Raw genomic sequence first — 26,914 nt, 5'->3', positions numbered from 1 at the left:
AGATTTGTTTACATTTTCTTTTAAGGGTTTCTTAATTTTAGTTCTTCCATTTAGGCCTAAGATAATTTATGTTAGACAAAACACCGTGTATTCACAGGAATGCAGGGTTACCATGCACACACGTGTTCCCTGGTCCTGTCTGCAGAGAAGGTACACGGAAGGCACAAGCCGAGGGAGCGGCAGCAAGGAGTCTATACAGAGCTCGCAACTCAGTCCTTCAGTTCTATTCTCTGGGAAAGGAACTGGCGCCGCCACAGGAAGAGGCCGGTGTCAGGGCCCGGGCAGGGGACCACCCAGGAGCTGGTGCCCCTGCAGGGCCAGAAGGCAAAGCAAGGCGCCCAGAAGGACAGGGGCGCGTGGAGCGCGCACACCCACCCAAGGAGCGCACTGGGACAGAGCCAGAGCAGTCAGCAAGAACGCAGACAGCAGCGGCCCTGAACTGCACACCTCGGAGCGGCGAGGTCCCCACTGACACAGGCTCGCGCACAGAGAATGGCTGGTGGGGAAGGGGCAGCTCTTTCCTAAAGAAGGTTCCGACAAGGACAGAGAACGAGGCCGTCACCCCGAGGTCCCCACAGGTCTGGTGTGGGCAGCCCCGCGGGCAACCTCCAGTCCATGGGCAGGCGCTGCAGGGGATGTGCGCCATCAGCAACCACGGCCCCAGGACGCGGAGCGGTGGAGGGGAGACAGCAGGTCCGCCGTGGAGAAACGGGGGGACACCACGCCGCTCCAGTGCCCCGGCCCCGCCGCCCACCACGAACGTGCCCCTGGGGCGCTGCACCACTGTCCGGGGGGCGCTTGAGAAACCCTGAATGAAATCGTGAGCAAGCGTCAGACTACTGCAAACTAAGTCGCGGTCTGCAGCGACCCAGACCACGTTCTCGAAGGCTCCCAGGGTCACGAAAGACGATGACAGACTGAAGCCTGCCGGGGGCTGGAAAAGGCGAAGGGGACACAGCAGCGAAGGACACCCGGGCCCTGGGCTGGGCTCTGGGGAAGGAGGCGCACAGGGCGGGGCAGTGCCGCCCCGCCAGCACCTCTGGCCTGGCAGCCGCACCCTGGTTCCACGAGAGGTCAGCGTTTGCGCAAGTTCGGTGAAAAATGCCTGGAGCTTTCTGTACTATTTCTGCAACTTTTCTGTAAGTTATGAATTATTTCAAAATAAAAAGTAAAAAAAAGACAACTTGCTAAATGGCAACTTTGCTCACTAAAAATAGAAATAAATGAGATTGCAATGGATAATGTGATTTTTTTACATCTTCTGAACTGAACTTCAAAGCTAATTACACAATATACCCAAATTTTCCTCATAATTTAAGAAATTTGCAATGCTTTCTTCATGAGATGGCTCCCACGGCGGTGCCGCCAACCCGGGCCCCCACCCACGGCCCCTCGTCCCCCTCCCGCAGGGCTGTGCTTTAGGCGGGGTCGAGATGTGTCTGTGGGGGCACGTAAATCTTTTAATACATAAATTACAGTGAACTGAACAACTGATAAGAGGTCTACACAAAGACGACCCCACTGATTACCTGATACGGTCACACCGCCCCCACTGCAACATCCCACGGTCAGTGTTCTCCCTGAAAACGCCGACGGAGGTCAGGCGGGGGTCAGAGGCCACCTGGGCAGGTGCGCCGATGCGGGGTGACCTCGGGGCGAGCGCCTAGGAGAAGTCTCCGCATGTCCGCGGTCGCACAGGCGCCCCTTCCGCTGGGCCCCCCAGGAAAGGACAGGACACAGGTCTTTCTGGGAAGAAGTGCAACAGTCCTCTCCAACTTGTCCTCTGCCTCCCGCAGCCGGAGCTCCCGGGCCCAGGCGCCCCGGGAAGACGAGCTGGCCAGGTCCCCGCGCGGTTCGGGCACCTGCTGCCGATTCCGACGGGCGTCACTAGCAGCAGCTGGGTTTGAGCTGTGCGCTCTGACTTTAAATGCTGTGCGTGCCACTGTGACTTCACAGAATATTAAAATGTACAGTAGGAAGGACATTATTTCAGAATCGTTTTTAAATTAGTTTTAAAAATACATAGTAGGTAACATACAAAGAATAGAAATACTGCAAATAAATGAGGTGCTACGTTCCCACTCTAAGAGGTTTCAGGTCAGCCATTCTGAACCCTGGCTGTGTGTGTCTGTGCAGACTGTCATGCTAACGCTTGTGTGACCCCCCGCCGCACACGCAGCCCAGGCGTGAGGGTCACTGCCGCACGCGCGCACGACTCTGGTACGGGGGTCTCTCCTCTTAAAGGCAACTCCCAGCAGACACAACACCATTGCAGCCCTTTCCTCCCACCCCCACTGGTGAAACAGCAACACCAGGGCACATGGCCTCTCTTGGAATGGAAGCCCCCACGCGGGTGACCCTGGGAGCTGTGCCACGCGCACTGCTCCCCCTGGACCTCATGGTCAGCGGGAAAGCTGGGTGCGCGGTCTGCTCCCCAGCCGAGAAGGCGGACACAGCGGGGCCGAGTGCCTTGCTTCAAGTCACACCTTTCAACAGCCGGCAGCTCAGGACGCCGCACACCCGTCCCCGCGACGGCCTCCGACCGTCTGTCCGCCTGTCCGCCTGTCCGCCAGGCCGAGCTAGCAGCAGGGGTGCCGCCGTGAAACTGTTCACCCTAGAGCTTTTTAAATCGCATGCCACCACGCTCCTCCCCAGTGCAGGATTCCAGACGACAGGAAGTCTCCAAACCCAAGACGTTAAGGCTTCCACCACAGGCCTGCCGCACTCGTTCCGAAGCCGCAGCCTATGCACGATCACGAAGCTGCAAGACTCTCGAAGACAAACAGGCGTGGCCTGCCCGGGGCCTCAACGCAGGCACGTGTCCTCCGAGGGCAAGCTCACCTCTTCAAGACCTGTTTTCTCAAACCATGGGTAACACTGGGAATACTGCCCACACAAGACGTTCGTTTCAAAGCTTTAATGGCCTAGCGAAAAGTCAGGCGGGGACACTATTCTTAGCCTGTCTCTTTCATTCTTTGTCATTCAAAAGGCAAATCGGGACAGTGTGCAGAGTTCTACAGACGCCATCCTAGCACCCTGAAACAGGAAACCGCACCCCCGTGCCCACAGGGGCAGAGGGTGGACCAGGGGCAGAGAGGCAAATGCCCCCTTTAACCCTGCTCCGCAATGTCCAACAGATGACGGACATTTTTAGACACAGTGAAGAAAAGCTAGAATACACTTATTTGCAAGAAGATTACACTTAAAAGTACTTAAGAATGTATAATTAGGCTGTGAAAACCCTATTCCAGGATACCCTTCAATGAAAGGCAGAGGTGATGAGGGCAGAGGGTCCGCCACACTCACCGGTGAACAGCGCGGGCGGACGCCGCCCATGACGCGGCCACGGGTCCACTCCCACTTCAATGCCTCTCACCCACGGACCACCCAGGACGCAAGAGAGGGGAGAGGCGTCACCTTGGGACTCCAGCAGGGATGCGCGCGAGAAAGACGCCAAGAGAAAAGCCAGTCACCAAAACGTCCTCTCGCCCGTTGGCCTTGTTGACACTGAGCACGGGCCCTCAGACGCGCAGTGAGTCTCAGGGGTTTGAAAGGAACACAGACATTCAGCAGCCGTTAGAAAGGTAGGAAATTAGCCCATGGATGGTGCCTGAGGTTAAAGAATCCAATTGTTGAATTGTTCATTATTTTAGGAAGCCTTTTGTTAGCGGGGGAGTATCAGGAGACTGGAAAACAAGGGATCCAGTCTCAAGGTTAAAAAGGAAGAGAGGAGAGGCTGAAAATTACAGCGCGGTAAGTCTAACATCTATATTAGGAAATAAATCTGAGATGAGACTTATGGATGAGCTTAATGATACATCAGAAGTACAAGTTAATAGGAGTGAGTCAGCATGGATTTACCAAGGCAATCTGTCAGAAGAAATTTTGTGCCTTTTTAGGTTGAAGTAATAACTGGTTTATAGAAGGGAGAGCCAATGAGAAACTGTCAGGATTTTCTGGGATTTTTGGACCTTTTCACAAAACGAATTATTATTCAAAATGTCCCCGCCCCGTGTCATTGCATCCAAGTAACAAAGGGGAGCAGTCCTGGGGTTAAAAATAGAGGCCAAGGAACCAGAAGCGACTTCACTCTCCGCGGCCTAGGCATCCGAACACCCATGTTTTGAATGAACGGCGGAGCAAACCTTTCACGCCAGGACATTTGCACACACCGCCGCCTCAAGGGGACGTCACACTCAAAGGGCTGTGCAGGCGGCGCGGCCCGGCCAGCGGGCTCGGGGCCGAAGGCCCCTGCCTGGCGCGACGCGAGGCCCCTGGAGAGAATGCAGGGACCCGGGACGCACAGTTTAAATGGCACTGAATTAGTTACCACTAGAAAGAAAAAGGATTTGGAGTTTAGATAAGATCGAACGTTCCCATTTTTATCCTTTAAGTGGGTAAGAGGAAAATACTGTGGAAGATGGTTAAATGCTGTTAAATAATACATTATAATGAATTAAAAAGTTGTTTATCTTAGAGAACATGAAAACCCCAATTTTTGAAGAGAGCAGGACAGGTTCATCTGCTATCAACACTTTTCAGGTCATAATCTAAAGTATGTTTTAAAATGACTGAGTCTTAACACAGAAGAAATGGTGAAAATCATATTAATTTAAATGGCTAAAAAAAAATAAAACTATGACACCAGAAAAAGAAAAGAAATTTGGGAAAATATCATGTCATCATTTAATGCCTAATTTCCCCTGAAAAATGAACAAATTTGATCATCGCGTTAGAAAAGACATCCACCTTCGCTGCACTGTTAGTCTCGGCTGCTCCGAGGAAACCCTGAAACACCTGGGCTGCCGCCCCATCCCGACTCCGCCACCCCCTCCCCGCCAACCCCTGCTCAGTGTCCCTCTCTCCGAGGGCGGCCCCGCCCACACAGAGCTCTCCGCAATACGGCCCCAAGCAGGCACCTGATTTTCACGGCCACCAGTCTCTGAGCTGTGGAGGCACGACTCGAAGTCTGTGACGTGGAATTCTTGAGAAAACCTCACCGGTGCACGATGGGCAGAACCTCAGCGCGCTCCCCCCCCCCAGCCGTCCCCGCCATCTCCCCTCGACCGTCGCCGCCCTCGCCGCCCTTCCTTCAGCTCAGGTGTCGGGAATCCCGGGACAGACCCACGTGAGGCCAACTGAAGGTCCCTTGTATGGCAAACTGAAAAGTGTTCCTTAACTCTGCCTCGAATGAACACTGAGCTTATTCCAGGATAACAGAAATGGTAGTTGTGAATCACTAAAACTGTAAAGACCAAATAAAGGTCACTTTTCAGGTAAAACGGATTTCACAAAATAAAAACCACAGCATACAGTAACAAAGACTTCTGGCCACTTTTAATTTGATGTCAATTTGTGGGCATGCATGGGACGGTCAAGTGCCACCTCACCAGGGCCAGGGTGACCGAAGCAGACCTCTTTAGAAATTTGGGGGGTCACGGAAGCTTGTTTAAAGAAAGCGCCCGTGACCGACCTCAGAGCGTGGGGAGCCCAGCTAACGGAACGAGAAGGCTGCAGAGGCAAGTGCCCAGGCCCAGCGGAAGTCCCTCCTGTGGGCGCAGGAGCCCTGGGACCTGGGTGTCACACACCCGTGTGGACACAGGCCCCACAGGGACCAGGGGCCTCAGAACGTTCCCACGTCACGCTAGCAGCTCAAGCCCCGTCAGTAACAACTTCGCCACAGTGCAGAGACCTCACCTGCTTTTGGTCTTCAAAAGCAGCCCGGATACAACAGAGGTTACTCAGTCCAACACTCTGCCATCACTTTAAAAAGCTGGCATCATCAAAGGCACTGGAAGTGACACGTCAGCAGAAAGCAAACAATAACCTCCACTCAGAGGTTGTCAGAGGTACAGAATGTCATTCTAACTCAAACCACCACCAAGTCCTGTTCCTTCACTGCAGACGTTACATGACCAGTGTTTACATACTCTGCGAACAAAGAGCTGCGTTTTGTGTGGGGTTGCCCACGACCTTCGCACGCTGGTGTCGCGCCTGCAGCGCCACCGCACGGCCGCGCCCCAGCCTTGCCGGGCTGCCGGGCACAGAGGGTGCGGTGCGGGGATCTTCACAGCCGTGAGCTGCTTAAACTCCCCCAGCGGCCCTTGCCCAGGCACCAGGGCGTGCATCTGCGGGAAACCGGAGGCGTGAGGCAGCGGCCGCTCGGCCAGCGGTGAAGGACACCAAACGTCGCTCTCGCCGATCCCCAATCCCCGCTGGGGGCGCCCCGCACCAGCGGGCATCACAGGAACACAGCTTCCCGCGGCGAGGGCTTCCCGGAGGAGGAGCCCACGCCCGGACCCGCGGCTGCGCGGCCTGCGCAGTAAGACATCAACACTCAAAGCGCACGGATCCCTCAGGTCGCGACGGGCGGCCACAGCGGACCTGCTTAGCCATGGTGGCCGCCCAGACGGTCTGGCCTGACGCCACGAGGTGGGGACAGAGAAGCAGCCCCTGCCGTCACGTCACCCACGTGTCCCTGGGCCCGGGGTCAGGGCCCCCGAGTTTCTGGGGAGCGAGCGGCACTACGCCCCCCTCCACATGGTCCTCCTCTCTCCTCGGTCGCAGGCGCCTCCTTTCCAGGTGATCACTGGGAAGCTGTGGCACAAGGTTCGGGCACAACATTTTCCATCACAGACATTTTGTGAAAATAAATTTAAAATTCTATCAATATAGCCAAAATATGAAGCACAACTATAATTTCAGTTCAACTGTTTTAAATATTTGCTACTAACTTTGTTGTGGTGGGATGGTGATTCTGTCAAATTGGCCCTTGATACAATGTAACTGAGAAGACTGTTTCCCAGCTGACGGGGATGAGAGCGGAATGTTCTCTTTTGTAAGCCTGGGAGCAGGTGCCTGTCACAGGCTCCACAACATTAAAATAAGTGACACTAATGCAGTGTGAGGAATCAACGGAAGTGCTCTTCAAAACCGCACACACTAGCAGAGTTTTAGAGCCTTACCTGCATGCAGGTAAGCCAGGTCGGGGTTTTCGATGTCAGGATGCTGCTCTTTCAAGTGGTTCCGGAACTCCACAGGGACGTTGGTGCCGTAGTCACACTTGGGGCAGTTGTACATCTTGACGCCCTCGTGTTTGCCGGTGTGTAAAATGTGTTTGCGGATGTTTTCGGCACAGTTGGACCTACCAAGTACGACAGAAAAGGCAAGGACTGAGGTCAAATCCGCAACGTCAGCCCCCGGCTGCAGCCCCGCTGAGGCTGTGCGGGGACAGTGTGAGCCACGCGGCGCCGGGAAAAAAGAGGAGATGACTTTGAAAACAGAGTATTTTGTTCCTGAGGCGGATGTGTCCTGGACAAAAATAAATGGGCATCTCTCAGCTCCTACGTGGCAAGTGAAATCTAACAATCAAGGGCCTATGACTGAAGCAAGTAAAGGGAGCAGGGAGGATTTCAAAAGTTTAAAAACACAGACTAACACAAGAAAAAGTGGTGTAGAACTTGCCATTTCATATATATATATTTATATATACACTCACACATGCATACACATACGTCTTGACTTATGCTATGCATATACTGCATATATATTTAAGTATAGTGCATATGTGTTTATGTTCTTATAACTGTTTTACACACATATAAAAGAAACATTAAACATATACAAACAAGGAGAAACATGGGCCACGTTTGTCTGCAACAAGAAATGTGCATTCCATACATTTCGTGGACAACAGTGCCTTTCTATGCTCTCAAAATCCATTCTTCCACATCTGATGCCGTGGGACAGAAAACTGTTTAAAATATTGGGACGAAAAGGACCTGTTCTCACCTACAAAAATCAAACTATTCCCAGTCAAGCCGAAAAAGGAAGAGCTGCTGCGTGTTAGGCCAGGACCACTTAAAGCAGCACCCCTACACAGCAGAGGCAAATGGCCCCGCCCTTGAAGACACCACGTAACACAGTGAGGCACGTGGCGATCTCACACGAGCCAGTGAACCATGAGCAGTCTGGGCTCCTTCCACTGACGAGTTCTGAACAATATTCAGCTTGAAAATGACTCTTTAAAACAGAATCTCCGACCGGCGACTGAACGGCCCAGCAGAAGTGGGCTCACCGAGAACATGGCGCGAGGGGGCAAGGGATCGAGAGGGGGTTCAAGCAGGGTCCTCTCCACAAGAGACCCCCGGGCAACAGCACAGCCGGGCCACAGCACAGCCGGGCCCAGCGGGCACACACCGGGGACGAGCGGGCAGCTGACCATGTCTCCTGCGGGACATGGGCTTTGCCCCATGTGCATCGAGCAGAAGACTCAGTCCTCCTAACGTGCCAGTACTGCCCACACTGATACACAGATTCTACATAATCCCTGCCAGAGCCCCTCCTGGATTTGTTTTACAGAAATTGAAACACTGACCCTGAGGTCCACAGAGACATGCACGGGACCTGAAATAGTTAAAACGATCATACAACATGTCTAAGTTGGAGGCATTGCTCTTTCCAATTTCAAAACGCAGACCGAAGCACCAGAGGTCAGGACAGTGCGGGACGAGGAATGGGGCAGAGCCTGGCGCCCTCGCCAGGACGCGGCACTGCCCACAGGAAGGCGGATGCCCCGGCCCCACGGTGCAGGTGCCAGGTGGGACCGCGGGCTGCGTGCCCTGTGTCTGCACACAAGACACTCTAAGTTATGGGGAGATTTCAACCTGAATTCGGAATAGAACTTGTTGAAAATCTTGAGGCAGCTTCTCTCTCTCTTTCCCTCTTTTTCTCCCTACCTATCCATCATCTACCTACCTACCTACCCACCCAGCACAGGTGGGGAAATTAAGAAAAGAACTCAAGATGAGAGCTAATTTCAGAGCTTCTTTAGAAAGTATGTAAAAAGAAATATTTTATTCAGTTCAAAAGCAATATATTTCAAAATAATAAACACAAAACCACAAATACTTCTTGACTCCATAAAAATACTTGTCAGGGCCATGCACGCACTGCCTGTTAATACAAAAAATATAAATTAAGTGTTTCACCTAAGGAAAAGGGAGCTTAAAATAATTCCACTATTGTTTTCCTCTTTGAAGCATCTTATCTTGGTTATTTTTAAAAAGCACCACGGGCATTGTTGAGCAAACATGCGTCCATGTATTTTAAACAGCCAAGCCCAGCAATGGACAGTCAGCCCCGCCCCCCACTGCCTGTGCTGCCCAGGTGGCCACACGAGGCCAGGGAGGTGCCATGCATAGCTTCTTACCAATCTTTGGGACAAGTAAAATCAGCCTTTTCAAGCCACACACAAGCTGCAAGTTCTTTTCTCCCCACTTTGTGCCTAAGCCTGGTAGCATGCCACGCCGCACCTCGCGTTTCCCACCTGACCACACGCCGCGGGGGTCTTTCCGAATCAGACACAGCGCAGCCGGGCGCCTCCCCCCGCCCTCTGCCGCCTCTGTCTCCTGTTCAGCAGCCGGGCCGCGCTTCCCAGCAAGGACGCGGCCCGCTGTTTTACCGACCCGCTACCGATGGGCATTCAGGTTGCCTCTGATCACCTGTGAGTGTGAGCAAGGTTGCGGGGAAGAAGCGTGTGCCATGTTTTCTGTGTCTTGGCATGCCAGGTGGAAGCACTTCAGCCGTAAGCGGGCACACGCCTTTGTACTTTTGATAAGTTCTGCCTAACTGCCCGCCAGCAGGTTGTAGCAATTCACACCCCACCCCCAGCACTGGAGAGGGCCTGTCCCGCGCGTCCCCGCCAACGCGGCCGGCGCCCCAACTCCCGAATTTTTGCCACAGTGGTGGGTGCAGCATGGCAGCTCCCTGGGGTTTGACTCTTAACTTTCACACGTTTCGGCCTGCGTTTCTCAGGAAGGAACGAGCGCTGCTTCAGGCGCCCTCCGTGCACCGTCTGCCCCTGCACACCATCTCCCACAGGCTCGCCAATGGTTCTCTTACGCGTTAAGGGGACGGACTCCGTCTAGGACAGAGTCGCACATTTTTTTCCTTAGTTTTTTTCTTTTGCCTTTGCTTATACTATCTCCTGGAAAGCAGGGTTTTTGTTTTTTGTTTCTTTTTGTATTTTGTTCACCTTTTTTTCTGGCTTCTGTACTCAGAGGTTATAAAGTGCATGCCCCAGAGTTGGGTCTAGCGCTTGTATAGTTGCCCGTGTTTCATTCCAAGTCCCACCCATTTCCACGTCATCCCTGAGCGCAGGTATAAAGTGTGATCCCGACGGCTGGCCCGATGCTTTGCTGACAGTTACCACCTTCCCCCAACTGGCTCCAAGTGGCATCTTCATCGACGTGTTAATTATTTGAAGCTAATTCAGGACTCTCCCTCACAGGCGTCCCTCAGAGACACTGTGGTTCATTTCCAGAGCACCGCACTGAAGCCAATGTTGCAATAAAGCGAGTTCCAAAATCCCTGGTTTCCCAATGCATAGCACAGCTATGTCTATACTACACTGTAGCCAATTAAGTGCAACGGTGTTACCGCTAACACAACAGGTGCACATACATCGAATAAAAAATACTGTAGTGCTGAAACATGCTCACCATCCTCTGAGCTGCGTGCGGGCTGCGACCTCTCGCCGGGCGAGGGCCTCGCCTGCAGTGGGTACGGAGCGTGTGTCTGTGGAGCGCGCCGAAGAGGCCATGCCCGTGAGTCCGCCGGCAGGACTGTGCAGGCGCCAGCCCGGCGCAGGGACCTCCGCGGCGGGAGCAGCCGCCGCGCCGAGGGCACCCCTGCTGCGCGTGCTCCCAAAACCACAGCGACCCCCCAGCCACCACGCCACCAGCCTCGAGACTGCGGTCCTGCACTGGTGCGGCTACCGCCTCGAGTCAGCTGCCGAACTGGAGAGGCCGGAGCCAACAGCGAACTGCTCTCACGGAGACACAGCAGGAGGCGCGAGCGTCGGTGTGCACGGGTGTCCCCCGACTACTGACGAAGGAACCGACCCGCACAGAGAGAGTGAGGCGCCCAGGCCGCGCGCTGAGTGCTCTGGAGTCGGAGTGTACGGGGGGTGTGGGGGAGCGGTGTACGTATGTCTGTAGCATGTACTACATCAGAGTGAAAACAGAGGGCACAGAGGTGAAGAAAACGTGTGTGACGTATGTGAACACAAATGACTAATGCACAGACCACTGGCACAGGCACCCAAGGTGGCCTATGCACCGCCCCGCTGCCAAGTGCCAACGTGTGACACTAACCATGGTCTCAATCGACTAGTACTTGTTTGGTGTGTTATTTAAGGAAATTGATGTTAAAAAAATTCTGAAATTCACCTTAAATATGTTAGTTTTGTTCAACACTTTGTTTGCCAAACTTGCTGACCATGGAGCACTGCTTTTGTTGTTTTTTTGAGAATAATCTAGGTCCCTTATAAGCCTCCATGAGGATTAAGATAAATGATATTAAATGTGTCCAGAACATATAGTACGCCCTGGATTTACTTTTTCATTACTACTACTACTACTACTCTTTGTATGAAATGCAAAACAGTTCAACTATCAGGATCCTTACTAGCAATTTTCTTACTGTATATGACAAGCAATTTCAATTCATTTGAATAAAAATAGACTCCTGAAAGTTAAATAGTTCATATATGTATCCATGTTGAGAAATGTAATTTCTTTCTGGCCTGATCAGCATATTCTCTTTGAACTTCTATCCTTCAAAATACTTCCTCTGTGGAAGTTTCAGTACGGGAACAACCGTATTAGTACTGCACACCATGGCACACGTTCATCGAAAAGTTTAGTGGGCAGGGTTTTCTGCTATATCTTTGTAATAGAAATCAAAAATAAATAAGCAATAAGTCAAAGAAAGGCTTTTTGTGAATTAAACTTAAGAAGGTATCACACTTTGTTTTTAACCAGCAGCATTTAATTAGAAACTTCCTGGGCACAGCAGTGCTCCTCCAGGCCTGGACGCTCCCTGGGGGAGAGGAACACAGAGCTGCCAGGGCACTGCAGGCTGGGAGGCCGACCCCCCCCGCACCAGCCGGGCCGGGCTCCCCACTGATGCAGCGTGGCCCGAGACATGTGGCCCTCTTCTGCCCACGTTCCCCCGGGAGGGGCTGTGCGGGAGGGGCCGGGTACCTTCAGATTATGGGACATTCGTGCTATGTGGACTTTTAAATTGATCCGAGAGAGAGAGAGAGAGGAGACAAGGAGGGAGGGAGGGAAGCAGTGAGGGGGAGAGGAGCATTGATTTGCTGTTCCACTTCTCTCTCCACTCATTGGTTGACCCTTGTAAGTGCCCAGCCCAGGGATCAAACCTGCAACCTTGGCATATTGAGACAATGTTCTAACCCACTGAGCTACCCAGCCAGGACCTGTGCTATTTAAATTTAAAACTGGAAAGACACTACAAGAATAAGGTGCTTCCTATTGCTCTGCCTGAGATGGCACATGCTGTCAGGGATGTTCAGCACACAGACGGGTATCTTGTGGGATGCTGGGCCCTGGGCATCGCCAGGAGAGAGAGCAGAGAGGTCCGTGCATGGAAGGGACACAAGGTTATTTGAGATCCGTGAACAGTGTACAGCAACGGCCTGCTCCATGAGGAAACTGAGTCAGACTCCGAGAGCCCTACATCGTGCAGAAATGTCACTGGGGTTGTAAGATTAACACAAGGACACTAAATTATAAAAGTGCTAGAAGAAAATACAAAAAAAATTTCCAAAACCTTGGTTGGAAAGAGGTCTCCTAAATAAAATTCAAAACCGAAATGCTACAAAAATATGTAGCAAAATATACTTCATAAAAGTTAAAAGTTCTATGTAGCCTACTACATCATACATATAGTTAAAGACAGGGAAAAGAAATGGATAAAAAATATGCAACATGTAAAAAGAAATGATCAATATAAAGAGCACAAAATAGGTACTTATAATTAATAAAAAATATAAAAATCTAAAAAACTAGATAAAGAATATAAGCAAGAAATTTGTAATTGGAGATCTACAAGTGGTAATCTAAGCATTAAAAGGGAATCGAAACTCCAGTAATCAAAAAAATACCAATTAAAGCCTACGGTAATGGAGGCACAAATCTAAGGAGACAGACATTAGCAATAACAGTGTCAATTAGCAAAGGCTTTGTAAGACATTTGAAGACAGCCTTCAAAGTTAAAACACACACACGCTCTTCGATTTAGGAGTTCAATTTCTAGAAATCATCCAGAAGGAGGATCATTAGGCCACTAGTTAGAACAGGTAACCACTAAGGAAAATTCTGAAACTTCACACCTGTCGACAGAGGGAGGGCTCGCCGCTTGGCAGTGGCCTGCACTGTGGGGCTCCGCTCCGCTGGGAGGGAGGTTCCGGTGCCAGCAAGCCAGCTTCCGGGGCGGCCGGCCTCCCTTCTGGCTCCAAGGAAACCAGCCCAGGATGGGGCGGGAGGCCAGAGCACGCACCGGGGGCTGGGCCACAGGACTGCCCAGCCTGGCCCGAGCCCGCACTGGGAGGGAGGGTGGAGCTGAAAGGCCCCCAGCCCCGGGGCCAGGGGCTTTCCCAGTCTGCCATCTGTGACACCCCAGTGCCACCGCGCGGTGAGCCCGAGGGAGACAGGCCTGGGGACAGAGCGTGGGCCGCCAGCACTGTCGCTGCTGAAGGTGGCCTGGCGCACGGGCTGCCGTCGCTCACGCTCATTTGTGGACCACAAGCCATGACAAGGAGTACGGCTGACCTCGTGCGCTCCCACGGAAAAGCCTCCTAGGCACGCTGTTCCGTTAGAAATACGGAGAAAAATATAGGGAAGACGCGTGGATGGGTCCTGCCAGACCTTTACAGCCTCGGGAACGGACGTGTGACCCCACTGCAGGGGCATCAGGAGGGGCCCGCGAGCCACTGGAGGTCATTGTCTTCATGGGGAGGCTCCAAGTCAGAGGGAACGTCTGCATTTGTTTAGTATGTTTTTGGATCACTCAGGTTGTTCAAGAGAATTTCATTGAGTTTTACTCAGGTAAAGAAAATATGGTCAAAATGTGCATTTTGAGAACAACTGCACTCTCCCCTTCTGTTAACTAGCTAAGCCGGGCAAAGGGAAACGCCAGAGACCTGCGAAGGCATGCGGGCGAGAAGCCTCTGCAAACAAGGACGGAGACTTGCGGCCGGCCCACCCACCCACCCACCCACCCAAGTGACCTCTGAATCGTGGCTGTCGCAGCAGCGAGGGGAGCGGGGCCACGGGTGCGCACACACAGTCCTGGGTGGGGCCGCGGACGGGCCTGCACCGAACGCTGCCATGAAGTGAGCCGCCCTCACAGAAACACTGCTCTACAGACCGAGTTTTATATATCAGTGACGTGTGTGTACAGATACAGGCATGAAAAGTTACTGCAGCTTCTCCCAGGGGGAAGCTTTGCGAATTTAAGGTGGTATAAGTGTTACTGAACAAAAAATATGTCTCATAACGTTTCTGAGAGTCTAGGCCAGAACCTGATTTTACTTGGGACAATCTAATAATGGTGAAGAGAAAAACAAAAAAGGTAACTTCGAACACCAACAACATTCTGCTCCCTTGCACCAAAGCACGGCCTGTCAGTTCTGCAGGTCGATCACACCCAGGCCGCGCACTCAGACCCGCCCCGTTTACCAGGGGCGAGGCAGGGGCTGCCGCACACTGTGCAGCCCTCGTAAGTGGAGGACGAGAGACGGCTTCCCTCCTGAGGGGTGCGCGAGAGGAGCCGGCAGGGACCGCGGACGCGGGGGCGGCCTGCGGGGTGCAACGTAGGACAGAGCCTTCAGCTCCCGGCTCCTTGGCCAAGCATTTCCGCCCCAGGGCCCAAGGAGATGGGCTTCCCTGCCTTTCACCACGGCTCTAACGCCCTCTGGGCGCATATTTGCTCGGTAGTAGATTTAAAATGCATACTTTATAAATTTTCTTAAATTAAGTCCTATCAAGGAGCATTTAAACCTTTTATAATTCTAAATTTATACGATCACTTTTGAAGAAAAAGTTGAGATGAGTCACTAACGATGAGCAACCAGTGAACATATTTAATAACCTCCGTCCATTTTTACAAAACTGCTCACATAATCCATTTAAAAATAATAACTGGCTCACTTCAGTCCCTGCACACAATGCTCCCTTTGTCCCTGGTGCGTCTCTCAAATGTCTTATTTTAAAGGAATATATAGTACTCCCGCAAGACGTTTTCCCATTTCTATTCTCTCCCACTCCTGCGAGCCCTTGTTCCCGGTGATAAGGCAATCTCCTCCGGGATCGGAGCGCTGTACTTGCGCTCCACGAGTGACAAGGACTCGCCGTGAGTAACTGCTGTGCACAGGTTGTAATTATGTCAGCTGCAGTGTTGAACAAGGGGGCTGATTAATGGGAGCCCCGGCCCCGGCGCCGTCCCCAGCAAACCCCTGTGCAGGCCAGCAGCGCGGACGGGCCACGCCGAGACAAAACAGGCTGGGCCGCCGTGATAGATGAATTGCACCAACAGTCTTCAGGCAGATGTTCCGGGACAGCATAATATACAATTACTCTGCCTTATCACTTTCCCAGGGACAATAAAGCTTCCTCCTTCTATAGCTCATGTGAGTGAAGGCAAAATCCGTTTTACTCTCACACCACCGACTCACTCATCACGGTGCCTTGGCCGTGCTTCCGCAGCTAAAGGAAACGTAGGCCCCACCTCCACGCTGCGAGAGCCCTCGAAAACCAGACCAGAGCCAGGCCCGGAGCCGCCTCACATCAGAGCACACCGTGCTGCGAGAGGCCGCTGGCCAACAAGGGACGCCAGGACGGTGCTACCTGTGCGCGCATGCGTGGCTGAAAACAAGTCCCCACAAGCCCAGAGGCGAGATTTGGATGGCAAAACCATTCCACGCCTAGCATTTTTCAAAGGCCACACAGACAGCATTCGTAAAAGGGGGCGTGTCATTGGAGACGTACACACGCCGACACGCCACGCGCACGGCTGTTTGAGCCTGAGGGCGCCCGTCCCGCGACGCCCGGGCTCCCTCGGGCCCCCCTGTGCTGGGTCTTCGGGCCCCTTGAGAAGGCTGTGCCGGCCCAGGAACGGGGGTGGCCACGGCCATCTCGGTGACACCCTGCGGGTGACACTCACACACGCTCTCAGGAGCGGGGCAACCGCTCCACCGCCTTCACTTGCACTTACGGAGATGAAACCAGGTGCCTGGGATGCGGCGGACAGAACGCCCTCGCTGGGCAAAGGGAAAAGCACTTTCACTTCTAAAGTTAAACACTGAGCTAACAGCAAAACTGAGATGCAGCCATAACCGCCATGTGGTAAGAGATTGGTAACGAAACAAAGCAGCAGAAACATGCTCAGAAGCCAAGGGAACCTGCACAAAATGCAGAGCATGCCCAACACGCTGCATGTCTGCCTGCGGGCCACTGCGCGCCTTGCGTCCACTCCTCGGCTCGGGACAGCTGCGCACAGGCCCTCCCCGCCCCGCTGGCGGGGGAGGGACAGCCCCGCGGCCCCTTCCCAGCCCTGCACACAGGCCCGCCGCCTCCCCCCGCCCTGCCCCCGGCAGGGACCCAGGCTTCCAGAGGCCTGGCGATGGGACGGTGGCAGGGGTCAGTCTGAAGGAGTCTAACTCAGGGTGCAGCACCAATGGACACAGGAAATGTAATGAGGCCCATGACTGGTGAGAGAGCTCTGCCATATTTATAACTCCTTGGAGGAGGTCACACCGAGAAAAGGCAGGTAAAGCAAAGTGAGGGGGCTGTAAATGTCGGTGGGAGGCGGGTGTCATCACAATAAACGGCTGATGATGTCACTACAGGGGCCTGTTAGATTTACTGGTCTTAGAGAAACCCTGAGACATTAGCAAAAACTGTTTGGAATAAGTCATAGAAAAGATGTCACATGTTAAAGGACTACATCTGCAATGAGTGTGTGCTCAGTGATCACAAGGAGCTGTTAGTGCCACGCAAATGTTTGAATTACGTGTAACAGTTAAAGTAACATAGCATTTTGTGAGAATTCTTTATAGAAAGCCAATAAAATCCCAATGCCGGGCGTGCGTGGCAGGGAGGGTAGAGCAATACCAACACAACCTCCACGTCCTTGATTTAAAACTTCCAACAGGACAGAGGTGAAGCCTGGCGCTGAGCAGGCCCCGCCGACGTGGGCGCCGCAGCCGCGGTCCAGAGGCTCGGCGGCCCCGGGGCTCCTGCTCCCGGCCGCAGAGAGGCCTGGAGAGCACAGCATGGTTGGCTCTGGCCCAGCACACCCGCCGCCCTCCATGCCGGGAGACCCACGGCTGGCGCCCTCAGGGCAGCACGCGGGCCGAGCACTCACGTCGCGTTTCAAGAGCAGCCTTCAGCAAGCTGGTGGGGCGCAGTGTGCGCCTCAGTCTGCGGGCTCCGCCCGCTCCCACTGGGGCCCCAGGGGCTCCTCAGAGCACAGGACCAGCCAGCACGCACTCTGGCCTCTTCTCCCCTTGGTGACTTCCCTGGTCCCTGTTCCTGTGACTTTACCGAGAGGACCGGTGCCCTCTTGGTGGCTGAGGCGGGGACACCGCCCTATCCTTAGGTCGCTGTGCCCCTAATGTGCTGAGCAACCCGGCCAGCCCACTGCCTGGGGGCCCCTGACGCTCCCCGGAGGCCACCTCTCAGTCCCTCCTGCCGCTGCTCCACCCCCTGCTTTGTCTACTCCCTCCAAGGGAGCGGCCAATCATATGGGCGCCTTCCAGTTCCACAGGCCCTGCACTGGCCACAGCCACTGACGCGACTCTGTCTGGGAAGCCCACGGGCGCTTCCAGAGCTTGAACGCCATGCCATGGAAGGGGATGGGTCCCTGACCAAACTCATCATCACTGTCCTCCGGCAGCCAGGGCCCCGCAAATGGCAACGTGGCGTCTCCGCAGCCTGGCCAAGGCTTCTGAAGGACGGCAGGCCTCTGTCGCACTGCTCCAAACTCCATCCGCCCCCCCCACCTCCCGCATCCCCCAACCCCCCACCAACAAGCGCCGGGGCCGGCTTCCTGATGAACCTGGCAGCAGGGCCACATCCGGGGCCTGTGCTCCTCCTGTTCTGCCAGCTGGTCCTTTTGTGGGGTTTCAAGTGACCTCCCACTCCTGCTGGGTCTCTCTGGGGCGCATCGTTTACACTCCACCAGTGAGCTTCGCAAAGTAAAGTGTGAATGAATACTCACTTTCCTGCTTAAAATTCTCCTCCAGCCACCCACGCCTCTGGGGCAGCTGAGCCGTTGGCTGCGGGGTGCCCCGTGCCCGTGAACCAGGCTCGCGGGCGGGGGGTGGCTTGCAATGGAGGGACAGTGTGCTGGGGGAGTGCAGAGGGGCAGAGCAGCTTACTTTTAGCCGAAATGAAAGCTGCCAAGTTTTTATAACAAAACAAATTCCTCAAATTTAAGTGCCAACCACTTTTTACAACAAATAATTCAACCCAAGAGATTGATTTATTTAAGCACAAACACTAAATATTTGTCACATTTCCTCTCAAAGGGAAAATTCTGATTTGTTTGGTGACATTTCATATATGTGTTAAAAGTTGTCATTTACGGTGAAGAAAGAAAACATATTGAGAAAAGAAAGAACAGAGTAAAGGTAATCGATGTATGTTCCAAATGGGCACCATGAGATGCCCGCAGGTGTCGCAGCTGATAGAAAAGATCCTAAGTGAGGACCACAGTTGTTTAGCAAGATTCAAGAGAAACTAATTATGAGTAAGGAATTAAAGTTTAATGGGTAAAAGGAAAGGGGAATATTAGGCTAAAATTCCCTGTGGGGAAAATTATCAGGTTACGTTATTATGTTATCGAATAACAAATTCTAGCTGAACCCAACTACAGCTTACTGGTTGCTCTGCAGTTAAGAAACAACGTTACAAAGTTTTCCCCAAAAGAAAAAAAATCTAGGTGTCCTTCTTGCTGTATGAAAGCGCTCAGAACGACAGTACTTCCCATCAAGAGTTTGTGCTACACACATTTTCTTAACTAAGACGAAAACATGCACTTCACAAGAGATGCAAGCGTTTCTACCAGACACTGTCCAGGTAAAGCGAGCACACAGGCATCGGCCGCCACACGCGAGGCACCGGGACCCGTGACCGGAGCTGGGGGGACAGGCAGCACGTCGACCTGGAAGCGACCCTCACGCCGCATGCCCAGCTACCGCGTCACCCTCTTCCAAGTGGTCCAGGCTGCGCTGTCCTCCTTTCTTCCCCACTTATACAGCCCTGGAGAGGCAGGATTTCAGGACATGCTGCTGAAAAAAATGACCTGAAGATAAAATGAAGCAACTCATATCTTGCATTCTCAATGAACCAGTGACACCTGGCCACATGCTTTTATTCACTTCAAAGCTATCCGACTCCGTGTTGTTCTCTCTCTCCTGCCCGCGTCTCGGCTGGCTCGCTCGCACGTGGGAGGGCGAGCCAGGCCCTGCACGGCGCTGCCGGCCCTCCAGGCGGGCTCCGGCGTCCCTAACAAGCCGCCTTGCAAGGGCCTCCGGTGCCGGCAGATATAGATAGTTACACAGGGAAGTGTTTTGCTGTGCGATAATAGCTCTGGTGTCTGAGGAATAACTTATTATGCAACAGACTATTGCCCAAAAAAATATTTTCTATTTTTTTCATCTCTAAGGCTTTTCTTTCAAACATAATACATACAGATAGACCTAACTACCACCCAGGGGACTGTCCATAGTAATTCCTTGTAGAAAGACCATCCCCAAAGATAGCTTCGGTCCTTGCATAATGACTGGATTTGGGATTCGGTGCCAGTAGGTGGAATAAACATGTTTATCTAGGTTCTACTTTAAGAGATAGCAGAGGGAGTGTGTGGTCACTTTGTGTTCAAATGGCTCTTCTAATTAATCTGTGGCCCCATTGCTTATTTCAGCTACATCAACCAACAAAACAACTAACTGGTACTGATAAACAAAAGAAATTATCTTAGATTTTTGTTTTTCCTTTCAAAAACATCTGAACCAATCTGCAATTTTTAATGCTACGGAATCCATCTGTTTTTCAAGTCTACAGATCCTTTCCACTGAAGGGGGTTTTGTCTGCAGGAAATTCACCGACCTGAGCCGAAGGCCTGACACCCATCCTGGTGCCGGGTCAGGACCAACTCTCAGGCTGAAACAATCACCGGCAACGCCTGTTTGGTGTTGCCTGTTTGGCGCTGCCAACGCCTGTGGGCTGGCACGAGCCTCACAGAGAAGTACGGACATGCCACGCCATGCATGGATGTTAGACACAAACTTTATAGGAAATACAACCAAATCACAACCACAATTGGAAACGAGAGTGAAAATAAAACTCACTAATGAGAATTAGGAGATATTTCTTCAGAAAGAATGCACTGCTGCTGAAACAGAAACACTGAGGGGAAAAGGATTCCTTTACAAACAACTAAAGTTTCATAATTCGTTACAGAAAACCGAGACACAATCGTGTGGTTCTGGGAGAGACCCCGCACCCCCACCTGCACTTACGGTGGGTGGGCAGCCCCCCGCACGACCTGTCATCGACACGGGCTGCGAGACACCGTGGACACGCCCTCTCTGTGTGCAGTGACCACACCTGGCTCCCCAGAGCAGCCGGGACAGGGACATGCACCTGGCAGGCTGACCACAGGTGGCCAGCAGGAGGGGCCCTCAGCAGCAAGCCCCGCCCACACGCGCCCTGGCCACGCTGCCTTCCAGAAGAGACTCCTCAGCTAGAGGCCGCCTCGGAGTCACCTGCGTCCTAAGAAAGCACACAGCAGGGCTGGATTTTCAGGCCGTCAAAGGGACCTTTCAGCCCAGGACATTTTTTTTTTCATTCCACCGACTGGATTAGCAGTTACAATATAGTGGAACATAAAGAGATGACAGAATCAAGATAAATAAAATAGCACTGGCGCTAAATGACAAAACTAGTTTCCTTAAATTTATCTTTTTTCCTCTGGTGAGAGCACTGAAGTCCCACTCTCTCGGCGAATGTCAACTGTACACAAAGCAGCGCCACCAACAGCCGTCCCCACGTTGTCCTCGGAGCCTGCAACTACCTCCGCGTCGCAGCTGAGGCTCTGCGCCCTTCACCTGTGCCTCCTGGCGCCCGGCCCGGCCCTGGAAGCCACATCTCAGCTCCTGTTTCTATGAGTTTACAGTTTTGTTTTCAGATTCCACATATAAATGATATCATGCAGTACCAGTCTTTCTCTGTGTGGCTTCTTCCACTGACAAAATAGTGATTTAAAGTCTGTTCAGATATAATGAGGCCTGCGGCATCAAATTGCTCTACCTGCCCAACCCATCCAGTATTAACGCCAGACTCCGCCATGTGATTGCTTTCACGTAGAGTAATCACTCTTTCAGAATTTCAAAGCCCCCCCAGAAGGAGAGGCCGCTGCCTCTGCCTCTTGCGAGAAGGAGCAGCACCACGGGAGGGTGTGCGCACGGCCCCCGCCGGGCGCGTCTGTCTCCCCCCACACCGCTCTTCAGGGCACACACAGGTTCGTCCTTCACTGCCTCTCTGGCCATAACCTGGGAACCTGCCCGACGGAAGCCGAGGGAAACCGAAACTCTCGGAAGAGATCCACCAGGAGCAGAAACGGCTCCCCGTGGAGCCCGCCGCCCTCGCCCCGCACCGAACGCTCGCTGCCCGGCCCCGAGGAGGCCTGCCTTACAGTTGCCGGGCAGGCGAAACACAGAAAATGCTTATATGGTGGATTACATAAAAACGCACAATACTACCTAAGACCTGAAAAATTTTCATAACTAAGGCACTTTAAAGAAATATGTGTTTGAGGAAGTAATGCAAACTTTTGAAGGGGAAATAGAGAATTGCTACAAGTACGGCTTCCTGGCATTGCATCTTAAAATTACCCCCAAAATGCTTCCAGCATCACACGAAATTAAGGTAGAATTCAATTCAATTAAAGGTATCATTCGACAATAATCTTCTAGGCTACAGACACACACACAGGCACACGCATATACGCTTCAGGTGGTTGTGACAAACAGTGCATTCTGCCTATGGCATTCAGATGTGTGAAAATTTACTGCATTCAGTTATTTAAAAACATGAAACAAAAAATTTAGATGTTAGAATGTACCAAAAAACCAAATTTCTAATTGGATACCACACCTGAGTTAAATGCTACATTCACCAAAAAAGGGAAAGAATATTCTTCTTGGGATCAAAACATAATGTAACAATGACGTCTATGGATACACTGGGTCAAGAGCTAAGTAAACCATCAAGTAGAGAAAAAAAACAAAGGGTTTTTCCTCCAAGTTTAAGAAGACAATGGAGTAAATCTTTATGAGGCAGGAATTATAGATTTTATTCTTCAGCTATATATAATATATTTCTATTCAGGGTTATAATTCTAAGTAATTAAAAAGAGAACAAAGAGTGAATAAAATGAAAAGGGAAACAGTAAAAAAGTTTTAAAAGTGTCTGTATGATTGGAAGTACTAAGGTAATGGAGAGAAAAATCTGGCCAATAGCAGTCTTCAAGCACTGAGCTATTCCAAGATCAATCACAGGGATGCAATAAATGATCGAACGGCCAGAAGTCGGCTCGAAAGGTTAGCTTTCTTTAACTTACAAAATGACAATTAAAGCACAACATAGGATTACCCTTAATATTTTTAGTACTGCAGGTAATGTTTTCTGTGACTTTTCCAGACTTCTCAGGGGCTTACTGTTTAATTTGCATTTATTGTATTTCCCTGACACACCCTAAGTTTAAAAAAATGGAAGCCAATGACAAGAGGACTCACGTACAAGAAAGTCCAAGGAGGCCCCTCAGATTATGTGAAAGCCAGGCCCGCGGTGAAACAGCACGCAGTCTGATACTAATAAATTCTACGGGGAGACAGATCTCCACTGTTAGAGCGGGTACTTACTACAACATATTAAAGGCTTTTCTAGTTCTCATTAATATAGAAGTGACAATACATAACAAAGGAAAATAAAAATATAGAAAATGTTAGATTGTTTCCATTTTAATGTGGAAACAAATCTAACAAATTTGCTGCATAAATAATATAGGACAGTGTGCTATGAATCTCAATTTATGCTTTGAAGTTATAATGAATAATAATTAATGGTGAAAAAATTTTGGAGTAATGATGAAATATACTGATTTGTAATGGATTAGATTTTTGGGTATTTTAGACAGTAAAAGCTTAGGAAAAGGGTACATGTTTACATCTAAATAGAATGAAATGTCATTGCCTAAATTAATAATGCAAACTTGAAAAATAGCCCCAGGTTCAAAAGACCAATTATAAAATTCTTTTGTAAACAAATCTATATTCACATTTTTCATGAATAATTATTGCTACTAATATTTCTCCCCCAATGTTCAATTTATAAAATGAAAAATATATTTTCCAATGAAATTAAAATAATACTGCAATTTCTAATGATGGTTACCTGAAAATAAGTGTTAATTATGGCACAGTTAGGAATACAGTTAGGAATGATTTTTATGTATCTCTAGTAAATAAATAAAAATCTAAATGGGAAAAAAGTTAAATATTTTAAGCAGTAAAATATTATGGAAAGGTACCAATAATACAAATATAATCTTCTTAGTAAATATGCAATCATCTTATAGATATTCTCATAGATACTCAAATGTAATATATCCTGTGAAAGAAGATATTTTCTTTGTTGTTGTGAGGTGACTATGGCAAGCACTTTGTTGTGCTACGCAACCAAAACAGTCATTGTAAACTTAACTCTGCTTATTGTTAAATCTTTTGCTCATCAACAAGAAAACACAGGTATCTGTTCTAAATTCCACATTTCATTCATAATCCCTACTTTTAGAAGTATCCATCAGTTTTGCACATTTTCTGTACCCCTGGTCAAGGTTAACTGATCTCTGGTTCACAAGTGAACACAGCCCTAACTGAATGTACACAGAGTGAGGAACCTCACACGAACAGAAACTGTGCCAACTCTTTACTTTCAATAGTAACCAAGTTATTTAAAAGTTTTAAATAAAGACAAAAGCACCCTCTCATCGAAGACTTGAGAATTTGGAGAGGGCATTTGGCAGAGATGAGGAGAGTTAATGACAAAATACGTCCTGAGCACCACGCGTGGGGCAGGGCAGGGCAGTGCTCCGGGGACACAGAGCCCCTCTCCCCGCTGGGCACTGACGCCCACGAGCCCACTGGCCCAAGCACGCTCCCTGGCAGGGACACCATGTCTTGCAGTCACCGGAACGGGGACACGTGCTACCACCTCCGCCTCAGCAGAGGTGCAACAGGCTTTCACACCAAGGAAACCTAAACCAAGACTTGAGAACCTTCTAAAGCACAGTCCTAAGCTGCAAAACAAAACTCCAACCCCAGCCTTTGTAGTAACACTATTACAAGTCTTAAATTGCACTTCTGGGAATCTCTTCCATCAAACCATGGATGCGCATAAAAATTTAGTTAGGTATAAGAATTTTTCGAGTAAAAACCTGAAAATGGCTTAAAATGTCTAAAGATTTAATAAAATGATCACTGTTTATCAGTCTAACTCGAAGCCATGCAATTATCAAAATTATATTCCAGAAGAGTAGTTTTCAAACTAGGCATTTGGAAACTCTAAGGTACTTCAGTAATTATCCAACAATCGATTTTGAATTTGATAAAATTTTAACAACTTCAAAATCTGAAAACAATGCTTTGCGGCACATACCATAAACATATTTTAACACCCATCAGGCCTTCAGGGCACGGGAAGTCGGCCACAGCTCACCACACGGTGTCCTGAGGCTGCAGGGCGGCGCAGGCTGCCACCGTCTGGGGCGGGCGTGGCCCGGGGCTATGGCAGTAGGCCGGGCTCGGCTCGGGCTCGCTGATGCCGAGGTTCCTCATCTCGCACGGCTGGTCCCGTAAGGCGGGCACCCTGACAGCCTCTTTGCAAAGGCGGAGGCGGGCCCCTGAGAGGGGGTGACGCGGTGAGAGCGCCTCCTGCAGGCCTGGAGGCTGCAGCCACTGCGGTCGCAACTCCCATCTGACAGCCTCTGCATGTGGAAGCAGCCTTGTCTGGTCCCCTTCAATGTCCTAAGTAAATACTTCAGGTTTTAACTATGAAATCTATTCCCCAGCAGCAGATACCACTTGGACCTATTCATACGTGGCGTCTACACATGATCTTGTTTGAAATACTAGCTCTGCTACTTAAAAACAGCAGTTTCAAAACCACAGTTACACAAGATCAGTGAAAAAGAAAAGCACTTACAATTTATATGTGAAAAATTTATCATGAAAGAAACAGAACAGTCCCAAACAACAACCCAAACCTTATGCACAGGGTACAGACTGAAAAGATAGAATTCTAACAGCTAAGAGTGGTAATTAAGGAAGATTTTTTAACTCTGTAATTTCTTTTGTATGTTTTATAGGGAAGGCAAACTACATGGTACTATCTCCTTAGTAAGAAAAAAGAACCTTCAATAATGTTTATTTTTTAAATAACTCATGTGATCAGCATCCTAGAATTTCTGGGTCGACCTCTAATTGGATCACCATTTTACCAAACTTCCAAGAAACACCACTCTAGTGTTAAGCAAAGACAGAACTCATAAAATGTTGAAAGAATGAATAATTAATGAATGAAATATATCTGTAATATCTCTGTACTATTAGATGACCTTTAAAATAAAACTTAATGCAGTAATGAGGATAATAATAGAGATTGTGGCCATATATTTACTGAATGCACAGGCGACAACCAAAGGGAGGCAGGAGCCGATTTCTCACAGCGGGCCAAGGGCCACGGGCCAGGCCCTGGCTCTGCCCAAAGGCGGCCGTGCTCAGTGCCACCTTGCAGCACGCGGAACGACACGCGGGGCTCCGGCTCCCACATGCAGACGGCTCTCCCCCTCCAACTGAGGCTCCAAAGTCAGCTGGCCAAGCACCTGAGACAGGTGTTGTGCGGCTGCCCGCCTACCCTGGGGTGTCCCCGGCCCTCGCGCTCCAGCCTCATGCCCAAGCTTCAGGTGCAACCTCATTCCCTGCCTTACGCCCGTGTTCTCTCTGCACACACTCCCGTCCTAGACGGTGACCGCTGTCTGCCACCTCCTCCTCCTCCTCTGCGCAGCCCTGCTTGCTGCTGACGACCATGGACGCTGCAGGCTGGCGGGGACCGCTCGGCTGCCGTGGGTTGCATAGGCACGGACGTGCTGCCCCAGGCCACGAGCCTCTGGACACGCGCAGAACATCACGTGTCTGAAGTTCCGTGCGCCCGCCCCCTCCCCTAACTGTGGCGGAGCCGCTCGCTCCCCGGGGAGGACTTGGTTCTGGCTGAGCTTCTCCAAACCCACCCCTGGCTTTGTGATCACCCAGTGGACACGCATTATGGTTACTTAGGCGCATGACAGGTCACCTATTCTACTACCATGGCCTTCACGGCAGGACGCTTGTCTGGCATTGTCTCCAATGCCTAAGTGTCTCGCTCAGCACAGATCACACACCACACATGCTGAGTAATTGGGGTGACTCCTTGCTTTGGAAAAGAAATAAAACCACTTGAAATTTGGGCGTACCCAAAGGTTATGAAACCCAAATGAAAAGAATATAAAAAATGGAAAAGAATTTTTCAATTTTAAACAGTCACTAAAAATAGTTGGTAAAATGAATTCCCCAACTAAGCAGTGAATCACGCTTTCAATTGTGCAGACGTCGACCCGACAGACCATTCTGTGAGGGTAAGTCCAATGGGCCCCGTCCCCGGGGTGGCCCCCTTACCTGTAGTCGCACCAGGGGCACCGGTAGGGCTTCTCGCCCGTGTGCACCCGCTTGTGCCGCGTGAGGTGGGACTGGGTGGTGGAGGCGAAGTTACACTCGTCGCACTTGAAAGGCTTTTCTCCTGAAACGTATCAAGAAGTGGGGTACGTGAGTAATTCTAATACTTGGAAACAAAGAGCTACACCTGTTATTAGCAACTAAAAAGAAACTTATTTCCATGAAATTTTAAGAATATAGTTCAACGGACTACACATATTTGGGTCATTTGAA

General features: G+C 50.8%; 1 protein-coding gene across 1 annotated transcript in view; it reads right to left on the bottom strand.

Moving 5' to 3' along the window:
• ZNF407 (zinc finger protein 407) overlaps positions 1-26,914 on the bottom strand; it is a 320,185-nt gene that overhangs the window by 85,367 nt on the left and 207,904 nt on the right. Inside the window, exons 7-8 of the mRNA XM_054583786.1 lie at positions 26,645-26,765; positions 6,966-7,144 (exon numbers count right to left, since the gene is read on the bottom strand). Of these exons, the coding sequence (XP_054439761.1) occupies positions 6,966-7,144; positions 26,645-26,765 (300 nt within the window). The remainder of the gene's footprint in view (positions 1-6,965; positions 7,145-26,644; positions 26,766-26,914) is intronic.

This window comes from Pteronotus mesoamericanus, unplaced genomic scaffold (genome assembly GCF_021234165.1).
Source record: "Pteronotus mesoamericanus isolate MK-2021 breed Mesoamerican mustached bat unplaced genomic scaffold, CSHL_Meso_final contig_74, whole genome shotgun sequence".
Lineage (NCBI taxonomy): Eukaryota > Metazoa > Chordata > Mammalia > Chiroptera > Mormoopidae > Pteronotus > Pteronotus mesoamericanus.
The sequence above is the reverse complement of the archived record's forward strand: the minus strand, read 5'-3'. Positions and strand labels throughout refer to the sequence as shown.